General features: G+C 33.2%; 2 protein-coding genes across 2 annotated transcripts; one reads left to right on the plus strand and one right to left on the minus strand.

Moving 5' to 3' along the window:
- Window positions 1-1792: 1792 nt before the first annotated feature.
- On the minus strand, window positions 1793-13942 carry LOC132745378 (ankyrin repeat, SAM and basic leucine zipper domain-containing protein 1-like; the record flags this gene model as incomplete). The annotated part of the gene is given in 8 exon segments (XM_060734286.1): window positions 1793-1937; window positions 2419-2510; window positions 3353-3487; window positions 4976-5087; window positions 5525-5639; window positions 6349-6471; window positions 7319-7517; window positions 13783-13942. Coding segments are annotated over 8 exon segments (1047 nt in total), but the record flags the coding sequence as incomplete, so codon positions are not given.
- Window positions 13943-14019: 77 nt separating this feature from the next.
- On the plus strand, window positions 14020-18363 carry LOC132745379 (probable NADH dehydrogenase [ubiquinone] 1 alpha subcomplex subunit 12). The gene is made up of 4 exons (XM_060734287.1): window positions 14020-14176; window positions 16414-16496; window positions 16886-16958; window positions 17930-18363. Exons 1-4 carry the CDS (start codon window positions 14085-14087, stop codon window positions 18093-18095), a joined length of 414 nt encoding a protein of 137 aa, XP_060590270.1. The 5' UTR covers window positions 14020-14084; the 3' UTR covers window positions 18096-18363.
- Window positions 18364-19178: the final 815 nt, after the last annotated feature.

A 19178-nucleotide genomic window follows, 5' to 3' on the forward strand; every position in this document is an offset into this window, starting at 1 on the left:
CATGCTTAATATCTAAACTCTAGCTATTTGGGTTTTTTCAAAGAAGATTTTTAAGTTTTTGCTATACACATAAAATCAATGACCCCCGTGGCGGGCCAATTTTGACCCAGGGCTTTTATTTGAACAAACTTTGTAGACACTTACTAGAAGATGTTTCATGCTTAATATCTAAACTCTAGCTATTTGGGTTTTTTAAAAGAAGATTTTTAAGTTTTTGCTATACACATAAAATCAATGACCCCCGTGGCGGGCCAATTTTGACCCCAGGGCTTTTATTTGAACAAACTTTGTAGACACTCACTAGAAGATGTTTCATGCTAAATATCTAAACTCTAGCTATTTGGGTTTTTTCAAAGAAGATTTTTTAAGTTTTTGCTTTACACATATAAGGAAAAATCAATGACCCCCGGGGCGGGCCAATTTTGACCCCAGGGCTTTTATTTGAACAAACTTGGTAGACACCCATAAGAACATGTTTCATGTTAAATATCTTAGCTCTAGCTCTTTGAGTTCTTTAAAAGAAGATTTTTGAAGTTTTTACTATATGCATATAGGGAATAAAATTTATAAATTCTATAAAATTTAGTGGTGGGGTTTTGTCCACTCTATAAAATTTTGAGTGGTGGGGTTTTAACTGGTGGGGTTTTGTCCTACATTCTCTTTCCCTGTATAGGTATGATTTTTCAAAATGTTTTAAATTTGTTTTAATTTATATAAAATGTCAAAAATAATTGGGTAACTTTTGTTAAATGATTCCTGTTTTGCTTAAAATTTTGACCTTGAAGTTATCTTTGTTTGGATAATAATTTTATGAAAAAATTGTAATAAATTCCATTAATTACATATTTCAAAAGTCAATTGAAAAGATATATTTCAGACAATGTGTTGTTTTAATTTCTGATTTTCAGAATATGCATAATAAAATTACTTAAGTCATTTATTGCAAAAAGAAATTAAAATATGACTTGGACAAAAGGGTTGAAAAGTAAATACAAAATGATTGAACAAAGTCATTGTTAAACACAACATAATTATCAATAAATGTATAAAACCTCTGAAAACCGGAATCCTCTGAAAACCGGACTTTTGGTCAAGTCCAGACAGGGTCCGGTTTTCAGAGTTTTTACTGTATACTATGGTGGTGGAATTAACTTCGTATGAATGCTTTTATGTATAACGATAACTTCCTGTAGTTCCGACTATTATCGGTTGTTATCGTATGTATAGTAAGGTGGTGGAATTAACGCAATTTCATAAACATCCGGTACAATGTCTCTGTCAAAAGTTAAAACAATTGACGCGTATTTTCAGCTGAAAAAAATCAACCAAAAAGTAATTGTGAAGGTTATAATTAATGAAGTAATTAGCGCTGCCATGTATGATCAACAGAAACATGCCTCGGGTTCAGATAAAACGTATGCCGTTTGGAAATGCAAGATTATTAACCAAGGGAGTCCAAAAAGCAAAAGAAATGACATATCTTGTATTACAAGTATGATAATGCAATAAACATGGAAGCATAATAAATGTTTTACTCTTTCACATACATTTTAAGGAGTAAAAATACTCCTGCCAAATTTCAGATTTCAAGTTTTACTCATTCACAAAAAAATCAATGATTAAATACTCATTGCCCTAAAAAATTATCTGGAGCCCTGCAATCGGGCAAAAGTTCCATTTTTTTCTCAGAAACATGGAGCTAGATAAAAATGACTTTGTGTTAAAAAGGACCACAGTTTTTATTTACTCTCATTCCCAAATCAAATAAACTCGTAGTGAGGCTAGATTTTACCTTGATCAAATCTTCATCAGTGAGACGCAGGAAAGTGCTGAAATCTATCTGTTGACGTCGAAATACATCTACAAGATTACTAAGGTCAAGGCCACACAGAAATAACTCCAAATCTCCATATGTTGTACCATAGGCCTCCTTTGAGCTGTTGTTCAGATGCAAAAAAAAAATCCATTATTTCTTTAAATAGCAAGATTCAAATTCTTGAGAATTTAGCAAGAAAATTTAGTATTAACAAAAATTTATGTAAAGGTGTTTTAGGATATCAATATTATTCAGAATGACATTCAATTTTTAAGTGACAGAAACTTTAGTAAAAATTTGAGCATTTTTTCTTTACTTTATGCCATAATGTGAACCATTAATTTTTAAATGGGTTCTGTAAATTACTTTTGAAAATGACACTTTACAAATAAAAATGACTTACTAATGATCCCTCATTAAAACTACTTACAGAAAACTTGTTAGAGAGAAAACTATGTGCCGTCTAATCATAATCTACACTTTTCGCCTTTCAGTCAGTATGTATTTTAAAATTGTCCCTAAATTTAATGAATGGCTATGTCCAAATTTAAAGATGGACAAGCCCATTTCAGATATAAAGCAGGATAAAGGATGAGTCTAACCTTGAGTTTTGTGTTGAGCTAGAATCTTGAACCTGTACTGATGCTTCAGGTTGACTGTTTTCACGTTTTTTACCCTCTAATATTTCTAACATCTGTCAAGACAAGAACAATTATCACAACTTATATTGATGTAAGACATTTCTTAACACGAGCCGCGTCATGACAAAACCAACATAATGCGTTTGCGACCAGCATGGATCCAGACCAGCCTGCACATCCGCGCACTATGATCAGGGTCCATGCAGTTCGCTTACCAACCCTATTACAAGTAGAGAAACTGATAGCAAACAGCATTGATCCTGATCAGACTGCATGGATATACAGGCTGGTCTGGATCCATGCTGGTCGCAAACACATTATGTTGGTTTTGTCATATTTGATCGCATTTTCTTTTTTCAATTTGAAAAAACACCAGAAGAGCCAGTTTTGAGACTTAATTTGGCAAAACTGTCTTAAAATCAGAATTTGATGAATTTTTGATTGGGTATCTCTGTTCAGGAATCATACTTTATAATATTTTGCAAACAGACATGTAAATTTTTTCAATTTGCTAAACTGACTTCATAAAGTGATTATTTAATAAATCTGATAAAAACCAATAATGATATTTATTTTTGATTTGGTAAACCTGGCTTAGTACAACACATGATAATCAATTTATTTGGCAAACTGGTCAGGAACAAGACTTGATTTCTCATTATATTTTGAAAAACTGGCTAATAATATTGAAATTTTAGTACTGCCTTAGGAACCTAATCTCTTACAAGAAAAACATACCTGTAAAGGACAGCAGAGTGGGTATTTGCGACAATTTCATGTTTTATGCCTATGAAAAAGTAACAATGTTTCGCTATAAATTAAATCAAATTCTTCTTATTGAAATTGATTATATTCCTAGATCATTACTTATCTTATTGAAAACAAAAGATGTTACCTGAAAATTAGAATTAGTTTCAGCCATGTCTATCACAGTCTGTCCATTACAATGTTTGATACGTGGATCGGCTTTACATGTTAACAGACACCTTGCTGTATCACGATGATTTTTACTCACTGCCCAAGTCAATGCCTTTAACAAAACATGAAAATATCAAGCATTAAACATTTTTAATCAACAAATATCTATAAAAAGGGCTGTAATTGATGAGATTGATATTGATGTATCAATATATAGAAATTCAAAAATCAACAATATATCGATATATCAAATAAAATAGCTTGTGCAGTTGAAAATATTTTGATATGTGTTATAAAGTGTCATCATGGTGTTATGCATGCTTGTTTAAGTTATGGCAAATACTACAATAACATACTAAAAGAAAGTATTTTTTCTTGTTATTTCTCACTGACCTATGAAAATTAACTTCAGCTTTCAAGCTTAGCCAAGAAAAAAGGGAGAGAAGTGACTAATGTCTTCATGGAACTCCACTGAGGTCAAAAGTCTAAAAAATAAAATTTGAATGCCTTACACAAATCAACCGGGGTATTCAACACAGAATGATTTGCAAAGCATAATTAAGAATTACACTCAGAAATAAATTGAAAATCGTATTATTGTGCTATTCTTAGCCCGTTAGGAGTGAAAAGTGTTGCAACGCTTTTCAATTTTGGGTCATTTTTTCACATTAAGAATAATTATTCTGGAAAGTCAGGGTGAGCAAATGATCTGAAATTTTACACAAAAGTTATTGGTCTTGACCAAAATCAAATGGAACATGAATGTCGAAAAATTATTTCCAGTCCAGTCATTTCAAAAAACTTCAGTGGAGTGAGTCCCTTTAAAACAAAATAGAGAGATATTTTCACATGGCAAAATATTCATATAGTGATGTAGACATTTATTAAAAGGTTAAGAATTCATTAATTAAATGGAAAAAGTTTCACATTCACACCACTATGTATGTCAAAGAGGGAATTTGTTTGATTAACTTAAAAATACTTTTTCCATTAACTTCTAAAGGTTGTACATAAAAACTGTCCAAAACATGTATCATCCATAACTTCAATGTTTATCATGCATAAAAAGAGGGTAATGCAATATGGGGTAAACAATCATTGGACTAAAGTATAAAGAACATTCCTAAGGCAGTTCAAGATAGATAGAGCAGACACAAATTGCTGGTTCAATCATTTGACCAAACACTGTTACCTTAATTTTTTTACCTTAAACTGGCATGTATGATCATGTATAGAAACACTACATCATTGATTAAATTACAAAATGCAACATCAGGAAGGGCACTTGGTGACAATAGACCTCAGAACAGATTGTTACCTTAGTGCAGTAAAAAAATAAGTAATTTTAAATTTAACAGGAGTAAATAAGTTATTGCATTGAGGTGACGTCTCATGTTCAAAATCCCAAGTAGGAGTTTCCAAAACTCATGTTCAAAATCCCATGTAGGAGTTTCCAAAAGAAAAAAGAAAAACTCTATATATTACATACAGATATGTGCCACAAAACCTGACAATTACTAAGGCACCTGGTTAAATTAAGCACTAAGGTACATAGTGACAACATGAGTCTTAGCTGGTATTCAAACATAAAAATTTTTACCGTCCAGCCCCTGTTGTCCTGTTTGTTCACATTTGCCCCAGCTTCACATAATCTTTTTATAACTTTAACACGGCCTTCCCTGGAAGCATACATCAATGGTGATGTATGATACCTGAAAGAACAACACTTGCCTTTATTCTTACAACATGAAAATTCAATACTTAACTATAGTACCAACAGAATATTGAACAAATTGAATAAAATTTTATTATTCAGGAAGGTGGCAAGCATAATATTATTATATTACTTTATTCAGCACCTGAGAAGAATCATTAAACTTCTATAAGCTAGCTGTGTCCAAAGACTCTGGTAGAACCTACTTAGGAGAAGACCAAGTTCCTATTAGTTAAAACAACTACTGCCCGCTATTTGCATCTGACATCTGGGCTAAGCTCCTTTATCTGTATTTGAAAAGTATTCAGTCACAGGCTTGAAAAACACCATAGTGTTTAAACAAAAATTTCAGTAAAAGCAGTCTAAAAAATTTGACAATAAATTTTCATAACATCTTTTATAAAGCCAACCACTAATATTTAACCTTGTATTTACCTGTCGTAGGCATTCACATTAGCACCGTTACCTAGCAACAACTCAACAACAGCCAACACATCATCTTCCTGATACCCTCCTGCTCCACAAGCTGCCATTAATACTGTATACATGTCTAACATAAAACACAAAACTTTAATTAAACATCTCACAAATAACAACTATCATTAAGTAGACAGTAGCCCTAGATATTTATGCTTAAAGTATTTGCAACTCTATCAAATTTCAGGATGAAAATACTGAGGTTCTTATACTAGTATTCAGTAGAAGGGGCCAAAATTTATCAATGTACAAACACAGCAGCAGACTTGCTAAGCAAGGTCAAATGATAATTTTCCAGCTTAACATGTAGAGGAATTTCTCACATGTCCTCATACATTATTTCAGGCAACCTTATATAAACTCCTACAATGAAAAGGCAGGATTTCAAAGCAGTGAGCTGCAAGTTATTAGAAATCAATGACCTTAACTATTCAGCCATGGAGGCTTAGCTTCAATGATCGCTAGCCACATGGGTTCAAACCATGTCAGGGACAAGTTGTTGTTTCCTTCAGCAAGAAACTTTAAACTCATTGCTCAGTACTGGTTGGTTCCAGGAACAAATTAAAAAGTGTTTCTTTAAGTTTATAGCTTCCTACACAATCAAATCAAAAAAATTCTGTATAAACCAAACAGCGTAAAATTTAATGGTTTTTAAAGAGCAGCAAATTACATATGTACAGTCTTTTTAGACTACAAAGACATGCCCTTTAATGGTAACAAAAATGATTTTATTGCTGTAAACATTCAGAGAATTAAACATAGATACACTACGATATTTATACCTTTATTAAAGTTGGAATTTGCTCCATTGTCTAATAAAACTTTTATTATATCAGAGTTGGCATTGTTTGCTGCGTACATCAGACCAGACCAGCCACTTTTTAATTCTGTATCCACACGGAAACCTGTCTCATAAGATAAACGAATTGTTAAAATAACCCTTAAAATATACATCAATGTACAGGACTTTGTTTGTGTAGAGCAAATATGGATTATGAATTCATTGAAAGATTAAAAACATTTTTCCTCAACATGTTGCATAGGAGATTTTTTTACATAACATAAGAAATACTATTTCCTCATTCAACCAAATGTATGTATATTATGTAATCCTCTTCCTTAGTTGACAAGATAAGTTTATAAGATATACACAAAATTTACACTGACTGAACTGCCAATTTCATAGGGTAGCAAGAAATTGATTCATTTTCCTATTTTATTTCTAAACGCCTAAATGCTACATTAAAACAGTGCATACATGTTATATTATGATTTGGTTTAACCTTTAACCTGCTGACTGTAACAGATTCTATGCCATTGGTACACAACAAGATCAACAGCCACATTTGTTCCATCTGATCATGGTCTGCACTGTTCATAATTCAGTCAATATGTATTTTCTAATTTTCCCTTTTTTCATAAATGATTAATGGTTTAGTCCAGATTGAAAGATGGACAAGTTCAGTTAAAATATTTGGTATGGTATCTGTGAATACAAGATCAAAATGGACATAACATTTTAAGAATTGTTCAAAACAGATTTAACATTCAAATAATTGTTCAAAATAGACTTACATTCAAATAATTGTTTAAAAACGACCCAACATTCAAATAATTGTTCAAAATGGACCCAACATTCAAAAAATTGTTCAAAATAAACTTAACATTCAAAAAATTGTTCAAAATGGACCTAACATTTAAATAACTGTTCAAAATAAATAAGACATTCAAATAATTGTTCAAATATGTCACCTAAGTTCATGTATTGTTGAACTCTGTCTGTATGGCCCCTGACAATGGCCATTTGGAAGTCTCCCATATTAAGAGGTCTTGTTTCTGCTTCATCTCTAACATCTGACGCTCTCTTGTAAGTTTTGACAGGTTCCTTTTTCTTTGGCATGGATGGTTTCCCAAAACCACCTCTTGGTCTGTCTGATGCATCACCACTGCTCTGTAATATACATATACATGTAGAAATTAATTATCTTTAGAATTCAAATGAATAACAAGTTGTCAGAAGTTGTTGCAACACATTGTTGGATTTAAAAAAGCTTTTTCTTGCATATGAAGTATTAACAAAATATGTCCAAAGCACTTAAGCTGGTGACAAATGGGAAACATTTTGTCTGAACAAACAAAAAATATTTCACCAGTATAGGTGATTGATTGATTTGCCCTCATGCAAAAGTGACTCTGTGATTGGTTTAATGCCGATAATGGGCGGGTATCAATCACAAATTGAAATAGTTAAGCAAAAATTGCTTGGTACATGTATTTAACATTGTCGGTGATGATTCTCATCCAGATGGGCCTTCAATGCCTCTGTAAACATTGGACATGACATTAATCAAATGATTATTTAAACTGATAAAACATGCTATAAAACATCCGAGTGAAAACGAAAGCGGTGCATGAAATACCAAATGACACCTTTAAAATTGAAAATTGAAACGACTTCCCCGTTCATAGGCCTTGCCTAATTTCATATTATTTGTATATTTTCCTATAAACCTTAAGTACCGTGATATCATAGAACCCCGGGCTATTCCGAATAAAAACGGAAGCGGTGCATTAAATACCAAATCATGGTCGAATGACATCATTAATTTGATTAAAATGGGAAAATGAACTATTTTTAAAACCGACAACCCCATTCGTAGGCTTTGCATACATTTTTATATTAGCGAGCTCGACGAGCTGGCCCAAAGGGCCTGATCGCAAAGCGAGCTTTACGGTACCGCGAGTACCTTCTAAGTGATGGTTTTAAAAACTTTCGTCAGAAGTACCGAATTGGACACATCGCACCTTTTCGAATTACAAGATAACGATAAAAACAGATGTACTCTGATTGAAAACGGAAGCGTAGACTGGTGTCCTGCGCACTTGTACGGGGAAGTCAGAGACGGGCCCGCGAAGCAGGTCCGGGCTTTGGCTTGCCTGGCTATAGACTACACGTGAATATTTAAAAGAAAATCAAATAAAAAACATTTAAAAAATATATAGAATTCTATACCTATCAAATGTAACTAAATGATAATAGGCGGGGTATTCCGATAAAGGAACAAATCTCAACTTTTCGGATAAATAATTAACGTCGAGTGTTCCGAGTGAAAACGGAAGAGGTGCATGTAATACCGAATGACACCTTTAAAACGGAAAGAATGAACAGATTTTTTTAACGACTTCCCCGTTCATAGGCTTTGCCTAATTTCATATTATCGAATGACACCTTTAAAACGGAAAGAATGATAGGATTTTTTAACGATTTCCCCGTTCATAGGCTTTGCCTAATTTCATATTATAGGAACCATAATAGAAAGGGGGAACCAGAATAAACGGAAGCAGTGTATAAAATACCGAATGACAATTTTAAAACGGAAAATGTAAAATAAAAATGAACGATTATTTTAAACTATCTTACGGTAAAAGAAAATCGAGCTCGCTTTGAGGCTTTGCCTTTCTCATATTATTTCATTCTGATACTTTGTAACAATGGGCCTTGCATTAATAGCGAGCTCGACGAGCTGGCCCAAAGGGCCTGCTCGCAAAGCGAGCTTTACGGTAACGCGAGTACCTGCTAAGTGATGGTTTTGAAAACTTTCGTCCGAAGTACCGAATTGGACACATCGCAACTTTTCGAATTTAAAGATAACAATAAAAACTGAGGAATTCTGATTGAAAACGGATGTGTAGATTGGTCACCCGCGCACGTCTATGGGAACCATAATTGGACAGGGAGCCAGAATAACGGAAGCTGTGTATAAAATATCGAATGACAGTTTTAAAACGGAAAATGTAAAATGAAAATTGAACGATTATTTTAACCGACTTTTCCCGTACATAGGTTTTGCCTGATTTCATTAAATGTACATTTACCTTCTCTTTTTGAAGAGACAAAACATTCTAACACTATCATAAATTTCTCTATAAAAACAAAGAAGGCCCGAAGCGTGCATTATTCTACGACAATGCACTCTCCGTTCTTATTATCTCCCCGTGTATTTTCACATTGAAGGCACCATTTTGTTTGAAAAATCTGATAAATAAAAACAATTTTTTGTCGAATTTTAATGTAAAATCTATCTAGAATGAAAGAAAATGGTCTAACTAAGAAAATGAATCCGAACACCAATATCTTTTATTCAGTCATTAACGCTGTACAGACGTTTAAAGTATTGTTTACGTGACATCACAATGTAGCGCCAAACAGCACGTGCAAAACATTCAAAATCAAGTACGCTATTGTAATGTCGCAAACATGTTAAGTTTTACATTTATTTCACTTTTAATAATCTTTATTTCGCTTGAAAAAATATAGAGTGAAATAAAATAAACAAACAAAGTTTTATCAACGTTTTCAAAACTCGTAGCATGGAACTCCGTATTATCGGCGTACTTAACTTTTCCTATATGTCTGCATTGAATTTCAATGATGAATTTAATACGGGGAAGTCAAAGACCGGGCCCGCGAAGCGGGTCCGGGCTTTGGCTTGCCCGGCTATAGACTACACGTGAATATTTAAAAGAAAATCAAATAAAAAACAAATAAAAAATATATAGAATTCTATACCTATCAATGAAATTTTCAGTGTCAGTTCTAGTCGGGCGCCGCCATTTACAATGTATGTCAATGATAATAGGCGGGGTATTCCGATAACGGAACAAATCTCAACTTTTCGGATTAGTAATAATCGTCGAGTGTTCCGAGTGAAAACGAAGCGGTGTATGTAATATCGAATGACACCTTTAAAACGGAAAGAATGAAAGGATTTTTTTAAAGACTTCCCCGTTCATAGGCTTTGCTAGTCCAACTAATTAGACTTGTCAAAGAGACACCGAGATAATTTTGGACGGGCGCTGTCCTTTTCCAAGTCCAACCACGAACTGCATTTTTATGCACGGACGCTTCCCAATTAGAAGTTGTTGGGAGCGAAAACTAGAAAAGTTTCAAAGAAACGGTCTACATTACCTGAAAGAGAATCGTTTTTTATGCAAGGTTCCAAATTATCATACTTCAAAGTCGAACAGAAGTCTAAATATTCCACTTTAATTTTTTTAATCGTTGAAAATTATTGAAAGCGGCCATATTGGAAAGCGGTGTCATGGTAAAATTGTAAACACTGGTAAAATCCATGGTGTAACACAGGTATCGGCGGCAATCGATTGTATTTGCCAAGCTTTATTATACAATTTGTTTATGTTATTTATATGAATTATTGCAGGAATAACTCTTTTATTCACACACAAATATTTCAGCATTAAAAAGAGAATGTGTAATGGAAATTATGATAACCTTACTTAGAAATTAAATAGTCTATGATGTCCGATGTCAGATCATACTGCATTTAAGTCCGTTTAAATTGTCAAATTAGATATTATTAAGTTGGATTTTTTAACATCTGTGATCATTAGGTGAAATTTCTGAACTACCTTTTCATTTTATAACCCTGCCATGATTTCCCACATACGAAAATACAATGTAATTCATTGTAGGTACATCTTAATGAATTATAATTATAATATACATGATGAAGCAAAGAAGAATTTCAATTTATATTACACTCCATATCAATTTCTAGTTTATTATCTTTAAAAGAAATTGAGGACGGTTGTGTATGGGAAGAAGTTCAAAACAACCAAAAATAACTTTAAAACTCTGAAAAAAAAATCTTAAAATTTCAAACTATAAAATGGAATTTCAGACAGTCCTCAGTAAAATACAATTGTCGCACAGATTTGACGGGGTTTATGATAAAAACGCAGCAAGCGGAAATTTAGTGACCGTTATTTAGATGTTGAATAGCATAACAATGTAAGACAGATGGGAGAAATGTTGGAACGACTGTCGCAAAAGGCACCAAAACCTCTGATACCCATTAAAAATTCCATGTTATCTAGTTCCCGTTGAACGGCACCTCGAATGTGTCACATTGAAAGTTCCATGATTACCGCCGTATTATGTACACATCTGTGGATGTTGATTAAAAATTTCAACATTATTATGTTTAAATGATCAATTCTGTTTAAACCGGCGAAAGGGAGCACTTGCACCTACCAGAGCCGTCTTTGGCACTCCTGTGTATTTATGTTTCGATTTTGCAGTTTCAGGCGTTTTTGGAGGGTGGATACATGAATGTGGATAAGTTTTTTCTGTTTCTTTACATTTCTTTGCTTGCTTGCCGAACCTTGTATTGTAATCATTATCTGTTTGTTACGGTTCGGTATACATGTATACAATATGATAAACAAGATGAACAAGGAAAGGCGGCGTTCAATGAACGCAACCCCCACACGACCCAGGAACATGAACCATTGGCAAGGAGCCCAGGAGGATCCTAAATTAAAACGGGACAGGGCGCAAGGGAGAGCACGGTCAGGCTTATCACTAAAATGTAACTGAGAAGGAAATCAAAGAAAATAAATAAATGAATGATTAATAGGACCACTAAGTTAACGAGCACAGGGGAAAGGGATAGGAAATTCGGGGAGGGGGCGAAATAAAGAAATAAAACTAGGGGCAAAGGGAAGATACTTACCAAAGACGAAAAAACAACAAGGGACACAAACAAAAGTGTCACCAAAACAGTATGAAACAGGACCGCTAAGTTAACGGGCACAGGGGAAGGGGATAGGAAATTCGGGGGAGGGGGCGAAATAAAGAAATAAAACTAGGGGCAAAGGAAAGATACTTACCATAGACGAGAAAACAACAAGGGACACAAACAAAAGTGTCACCAAAACAGTATGAAACAACAAGACATACACCTTATACATGTATAAGTCTCTTAATCTGTTCATTTGAAAATTCTGATCTTCTCAATGGCTTATTTTAATATCCTCTACTTAAAAAATTTATTTCAATTAAAATATGTGACCCTTCCCGTATAGTTACACAGCATATGGCTGGATCACAATAAAGTTCCTTTTCAGTAAATCAATAAAGTTTGTCAAGAAGACATTTAACTTTATCAGTAGGTTTAAAATGGTATTATATATCGGCAATCGGTGAAAAAGAGCTCTTGAAATATTATTTGTACAAATACTGAATAATTTGAAGTGTATTTCAAATAGTTTCCTTCAATATCTCTTTTACGTTCTTAATTGTCATATAAATATGCATGTATAAATGAAGTCAGTATTTTATCCGAGAGTGACATTTGGCAGTCATTAGCAGTACACAAGAAGGCAAACCACCAATTGATAAATGTTGAGTACATGTATTAAAATATTTAAAACATATTAAACAACAGTACTTGTATGGAGCCTATTTGCGACCATTGCATTTTAGGTTAAATACAATGATACTTTTCAATAGTATTTAATAATGCACACATTTATTAAAAAATAATGAATAGATTTATTTCCCCCGATATTTTGTTTAATTTAATCTTCATGCGTAACCCACACTTACCTGCTAGACACACTGGTAGCTACTACCAGCTTTCACGGAATCGATTTTTTACGATGACGTCATAACATGTCCGCCGAAGATAGAGTAGACAGTACAAATTTGAAATGAATCGCATGTATGCGTTAAGACAGGTACAATCTTATATTTTTTCTAGGAGAAGTTAGTAATAAAATTTATATTCTATTGATCTTTAGAGGTAATTGAAGTTACTTTCAGGTTTAAGCAGTAAAAATCAGTCCAAACTATCGATAGTGTTGCCGGTAGATTTTCCGTGCGTAAAAATGACAGTTAAAATTAGGCGTAACGGTTTGACAGTAAGAAAAAAAAAGTCTGTAAAATGGGTCAAACCGTTCACGCCAAATTAATTAGGCTAAGGCTTTGCCTAATTTCATATTAATCAATATTCTGTGTAAAGCAGTACAAATTCAACTAATCATTACATTTTTAATTGTATGAGGTCAAAGATTTTTAACTTCAATGTATGCATAACTGCACATAACAAAATACTGAGATTACGTCGGTAATAGAGTTGCGCCGATAATATAGAGTTAGAGTATAATTCATTTAACGACAGGGGCGGTATATTTAACACATTACGTGTGACGTCACACGCACTCATCACTGCATTTGAGATTATTTCATACTATTTCACGTTAAAAGTACAACGAGCTCGCTTTGAGGCTTTGCCTTTTTCATATTATTTCAAAACGCATGAGTTCGAACATTATGTGGTACGAAACAACATACTTATTTCAAGAAAATGCTTGAAAATATCTAACATGACAATGACATGCTTTCAACTTACTGCAACCGGATCAAATGGTTTTGGCTTAAAATTTTCTCCATCTGTACTCCCACCTAGATAGAAGCCGTCGCCATCAAAATCATCATCATCATCTTCGTACCCACCAGGTCGAAAGGAGAGCGCCATGTTTAAATGTGCGGAGCTGTAATAAAAAAGGAATAAGAAATATTTTAAAGAGCAACAATGGTTAATAATTTTTACTCAACCTTTGGTTTTATTACTTAATTTATTGACCATCATTATTATTTTTTTAGGATGAATATCTAATTCTTGTCCTTGAAGTGCGGGACTTCCCTGTCAAAATGTCGAATATTTATTTACAAAAATTGAAAGAACTTTACAAAGTTTATCAATTCCATGGAGGGTTAAGGGGGTCTTTCTTCACAATCCTTAAGTGAGTTCATGGTTTTATAGTTATCAACTTTTATTATATTATTCCGTAATGCACTTTCATAGAAATGAGGCCTTTAGTACTTTGTCATGCTATTTCGCGAGGTGAAATAAAAATTTATGACAAAAATAAATTCATTTGAACCTACTTTAAGCCAGCCTTTCCCCTTATGATTCTCTATCTATAAATCAACTACTCATTTTTCTATTGAATAATGAATTTAATAAGACAGCCAATTAGATGCATTGACCAGTGGAATAATTTAGATGAAAACATTGTTCTCAATCTCAGTGAAAGTGTTTTGACATTTAAAACTTTACTCGACCGAAGCTGGCAAAGAAAAAGATTTAATACAAGTGACATTTACTGAAGTTATCTTTGATAATACTGTATAGGAGGAGCTTACAAGCCATCTTGGCTTAAATGCTCAGAAGGAGGAGTATGTTAAAGTAAAATAAATGTAATAGGTCTAGATCTATTTGCCTGCCACACAATTGCTCGCTAAGCAGTATCATGTAGATGTAAAATTATGGAGAGCTATAATGATGTAAATAAACTTAAAACATATATTTGTAAAATAATGAAAAGTACAAATCAACTATTCACCAAAACACTAACAAAGTTCTATGCTCCTGCGTTTATGAATAAATTATGCAAATGAGCCACGTTGAGCCGCCATGTTGGAGTTTCGGTAAGCGTGTTGGAAATTGCTACCTGTTCGTTTTGAAAGCTCGTCCTAACTTACAGTTTCCTTGAATGTAGGAAAACTTGGTTTTGTTTGATTGCATACTGAATGATAGGTATTACAAAATAAATATAATGAAAATCGATCAATCAATAATTGTATACGAGCGTTATAAAGTCAATTTAATTCGTCAGAATAATAAGATTCTGTTGCAGGGTATCGGTAAAAGACTGCTTTTTTTCCCGTTTTTGAAATTTATTTGAACATGGAGACAATTTTTCTCAAACAGGTTTATGAATATTCTTTACGTTGCAACAGAGTTTACCGTGTGTCCATTCCTTATTTAAATTGTCTAAGAAGTTAAATCTGTTTGTTTACATGTAAATGTATACCGTCATTTTGACCGACTGGAACAAAAACTACTATGACGGTGATAATACCGGATATGTAATGAAAATTACGCCGTGTAGTGCAAAGTTTTGGACATTGCAATTAAAATTAACGCTTACGTTGATTCAAACTGTTCCTTGTGAAGTTGTCAGCAAAATTGAAACCGAAAGTAGTGGTTGTTCTAGAATTTAATCGAATAAAATGGGTGGGATTTAACCACCGCGCATGCCCTGTGCGAACGTTTTGTTTACATCCGGTCGTAGCATAGGGTAAGAGTGCAAACTTTGTTAGTGCAAAAATGGTAACCTTCATGAAGGTGTATATAGAAGAGTAATAATATTAAATTAGGCAAAGCCTATGTACGCAGAAGTCAGATGAAAAACAAATGGTATTCGGTATTTAAATTTTTAAAGAGTAGACAAAAAGTCAAAAGCACGCTCAAAACAGTGGTCAAGCCATCATTTTCAGGAATGATCTTGAAAAGTAAGCAATTTCGTGGAAATAATCTTGATGAGGGATAAAGAATCAGGTCTTTGCAGCGGTATATATGCATCTATTCCGTTTTTTTCAGTTTGGTTAAATAAAAAATATAATGGCCAGTTTACTTACCGTGTTGGAAATCCTGTCAGGTATCCGCCAAATATGGCACAATTCTACGTTACTTATTGCACAAAGCCTACGTTATTTTCACTCTCCTGCGTTACTGGATATACTCAGTGACATAGGGTTTTAATCCAGGAGATTGCTCAAAAGTGGCTGACTGATTTTCCGTGCCTTTGTGCCTTAATTTAATCTTGTTGATGTGAATAAAACAGTGATAATATAAACCATTGTCTTTATTTTGAACAATAATGTTGTGGGCCTGTGAGATTATCATAATCTGTCCGGGCCTATACATTTGCCTAGGTTGAAGGCCCAAATGGCCTTTGCTCTAAAAAAATAATGTTGCAGACTGGTTTAGTTTTTGTTTATAAGTTTATTTAATTCAATACTAACAAAGCCATCGTCTTGATATATTGTGAATTATGCATACATGTACTGATTTCTTTGAAAACATGGCTGCAATTTTCATGTAATTATGCTGTTTTTAATGCTTCCGAGGGATCACTTTTCCAGATATTTGTGACAATTTCATGTTACTAGTTTGTTTGTTTTGTATTTTCAGAACAGATGCATTTAAGATTGGAACATTAAAGGGCACAGATGAATTTGGTAATAGATATTATGAAAACAAAGCATACTTTATAGGTAAGATATAACTTACAGATGTACTGAAATGTATGATAGTTATGATCTTGATTTTTTTGTTCATTTATCTACATGTAGAATTGAGCTTTGTTGCTGTAGCAAGCTTTAAAATAAATCAAAAGGTTTTTGTTTACTATTTAAAATTTTCAAAGACTAAAGGTATCATCAAATGCTGAAAATTGCTTTGGTATTTTGCAGTAGTTTTATTAATTTCCTATTTTAGAAGCTTTACTTTCTCACATTTACGGTAAATTTTAAAATTACTTTGAAAATTATTATAATATTGCTTTGTCTTGCTGTACTTGATATTCATATTTTGTTTACATGTGATATATAAAAATAATTATGATTATTATTAAATCAAGAATACCTTTTGTAATTTTGTCCAGGTCGTAGTAGGTGGATAGAGTTCACAGATGCAGTAGGCTTTGATTATGATGCCAGTCAGATCCCTCCAGAATGGTATGTAGGGCTTCTTTTTCAATTTTGAAGTCTTGAAGTGCACCATTTTGAGTTAATCAACAAACAGGAGACATGCGAACAAACTTTTTATTTGATGCAATTTTCGTAGGATTTTATACAGGCAGTGGTTATGTGACAACAGTTTCTAAGAATTATTTGCATAGTTTTCATGCTAGAATTCCTCAGATAACTATTTACTTATCATTTCTGCTGGTTCTATACACTAGTATATTCATTTTACTCCCAAAGTCACTAAAGGTTTTAACATTATTTCTCAACCCATTTGTGCTGTCTGATCAGGATCTCCACTTTTTGCTTTTATATTCATATTCTGGATCTGCACTGGTGGCATAAGCATTTAAACAGGTATCTATGGAGAAAAGGTTTGCTAAGTCACATTGTGCATTTATCTGATGTTTATAACTTTATATGAATTTTAAATTTGAAAAATGATAAACATAATTGTTAGAAGATTGCTTATGCTTTGGGGATTGCAGCATGGACATCAACCTTCCGTCACAAAATTAATTTTTCACATATTTAGAAGTCATTTTCACAGTATCTATATTCCTTTATTGGAAAATTGAGTCAACTAACACCAAATGTAACTGGACTGAAATCACACCTTGTCTAAATCTACATAATAAATTGTTTTAATTTCTTTATCTCAGTCTTTAAGTTTTCTGTTTACTTGCTTTTATATATTAGATTACACCTAATATATTTCTTTCAACAGACAATGTGCCTACTTAGTGTGATAGTTGATCAGTTCAGGGGCAGTAACTCAGATAATGCTTCTCCACATGATTAACATAGATCAGAATGAAAGGTATTTTCATCACAGAAAAATCTCTGCATCTCTTCTTAGTCTTCTAGTGTTTAACCATTTAAATAAGGAACACACCATGCTATTCACTTAATCAAGGTTAATTGATTGAGTTAGCTTTGCACTGTATTGTTCTCTTTTTCAGGCGTTCTTGGTTGCAGTATTCAAGGGAGGAAAGTCCTGTAGAAAAGCCCGCAATCCAGCATAAATGGCTAGGAAAACACGAGGAGAATCTATCAGGGACGTCTGGCGAATATGTTCCATACAGCACAGCTAAACCCAAAATACAAGCATGGCAGCCGCCTAAATAAATTCATATAATTAAATTTTGTTATATATGTTTCGATTATAATGTCAATAGTTTGACTTAGGAGATGTTGACAGATTATACTTTGATACATAATGCATAAAGACAAAATTTCTTGACATCATTTGTGAAATGCAAGTTCTTTATTAACTAAATTATACAAGTAAATATGATTTCTATGGAAGTTTTTATGTGCTTTTTATGTGGATATTTTATTACAGATATGATTTAAATCTGTACGATACATTTGTTGATTAAAATTGATAAAAGTACATTAATTATGTTTTAATATTTTCCTCTTGCAATTGCTCTGTACAGTACTACCTAATTGTTTTATCAATGGAATTCAAAAATTATTTTCACCTTTTTATGCCCCGCCATGTAATGGCCGGGGCATATAGTGTTACCCTGTTCCGTCCTTCCGTCATTCTGTCATTCCGTCATCATCAGTTTCCGTTCATTATCTTAGTAACGGTTGCACACATTCAACTCAAATTTGACATATGGATATGTCATGAGAAAATACAGGTCAAGTTCGAATTTGGTCATGGTTCGATGATTTTTGGCAGAGTTATGCCCCTTTTACTTTAAAATAATATGAAATTTTCAGTTTCCATTCATTATCTCCCCAATGGTACAACACACTCAACTCAAACTTGACATATGGATATGTCATGAGAAAATACAGGTCAAGTTCGAATTTGGTCATGGTTCGATGATTTTTGGCAGAGTTATGCCCCTTTTACTTTGAAAATAATATGAAATTTTCAGTTTCCGTTCATTATCTCCCCAATGGTACAACACACTCAACTCAAACTTGACATATGGATATGTCATGAGAAAATACAGGTCAAGTTCCAATTTGGTCATGGTTTGATGATTTTGGCAGAGTTTTGCCCCTTTTACTTTGAAAATAATATGAAATTTTCAGTTTCCGTTCATTATCTCCCAACGGTACAACACATTCAACTCAAATTTGACATATGGATATGTCGTGAGAAAATACAGGTCAAGTTCGAATTTGGTCATGGTTCAATGATTTTTGGCAGAGTTATGCCCCTTTCACTTTGAAAATAATATGAAATTT

Source organism: Ruditapes philippinarum, unplaced genomic scaffold, assembly GCF_026571515.1.
Source record: "Ruditapes philippinarum isolate M1 unplaced genomic scaffold, ASM2657151v2 ctg1933_1_1_1_1, whole genome shotgun sequence".
In the NCBI taxonomy this organism is placed as follows: Eukaryota; Metazoa; Mollusca; class Bivalvia; order Venerida; family Veneridae; genus Ruditapes; species Ruditapes philippinarum.

What these genes read in the sequence shown, in the direction of transcription:
- LOC132745379 (XM_060734287.1), top strand. Translation starts at nt 14,085, where the DNA reads ATGTCGAATATTTATTTACAAAAATTGAAAGAACTTTACAAAGTTTAT. An exon ending in TCTTTCTTCACAATCCTTAA is followed by an intron (nt 14,177 to 16,413) that starts GTGAGTTCATGG and finishes TTGTATTTTCAG; the next exon opens with AACAGATGCATTTAAGATTG. An exon ending in AGTCAGATCCCTCCAGAATG is followed by an intron (nt 16,959 to 17,929) that starts GTATGTAGGGCT and finishes TCTCTTTTTCAG; the next exon opens with GCGTTCTTGGTTGCAGTATT.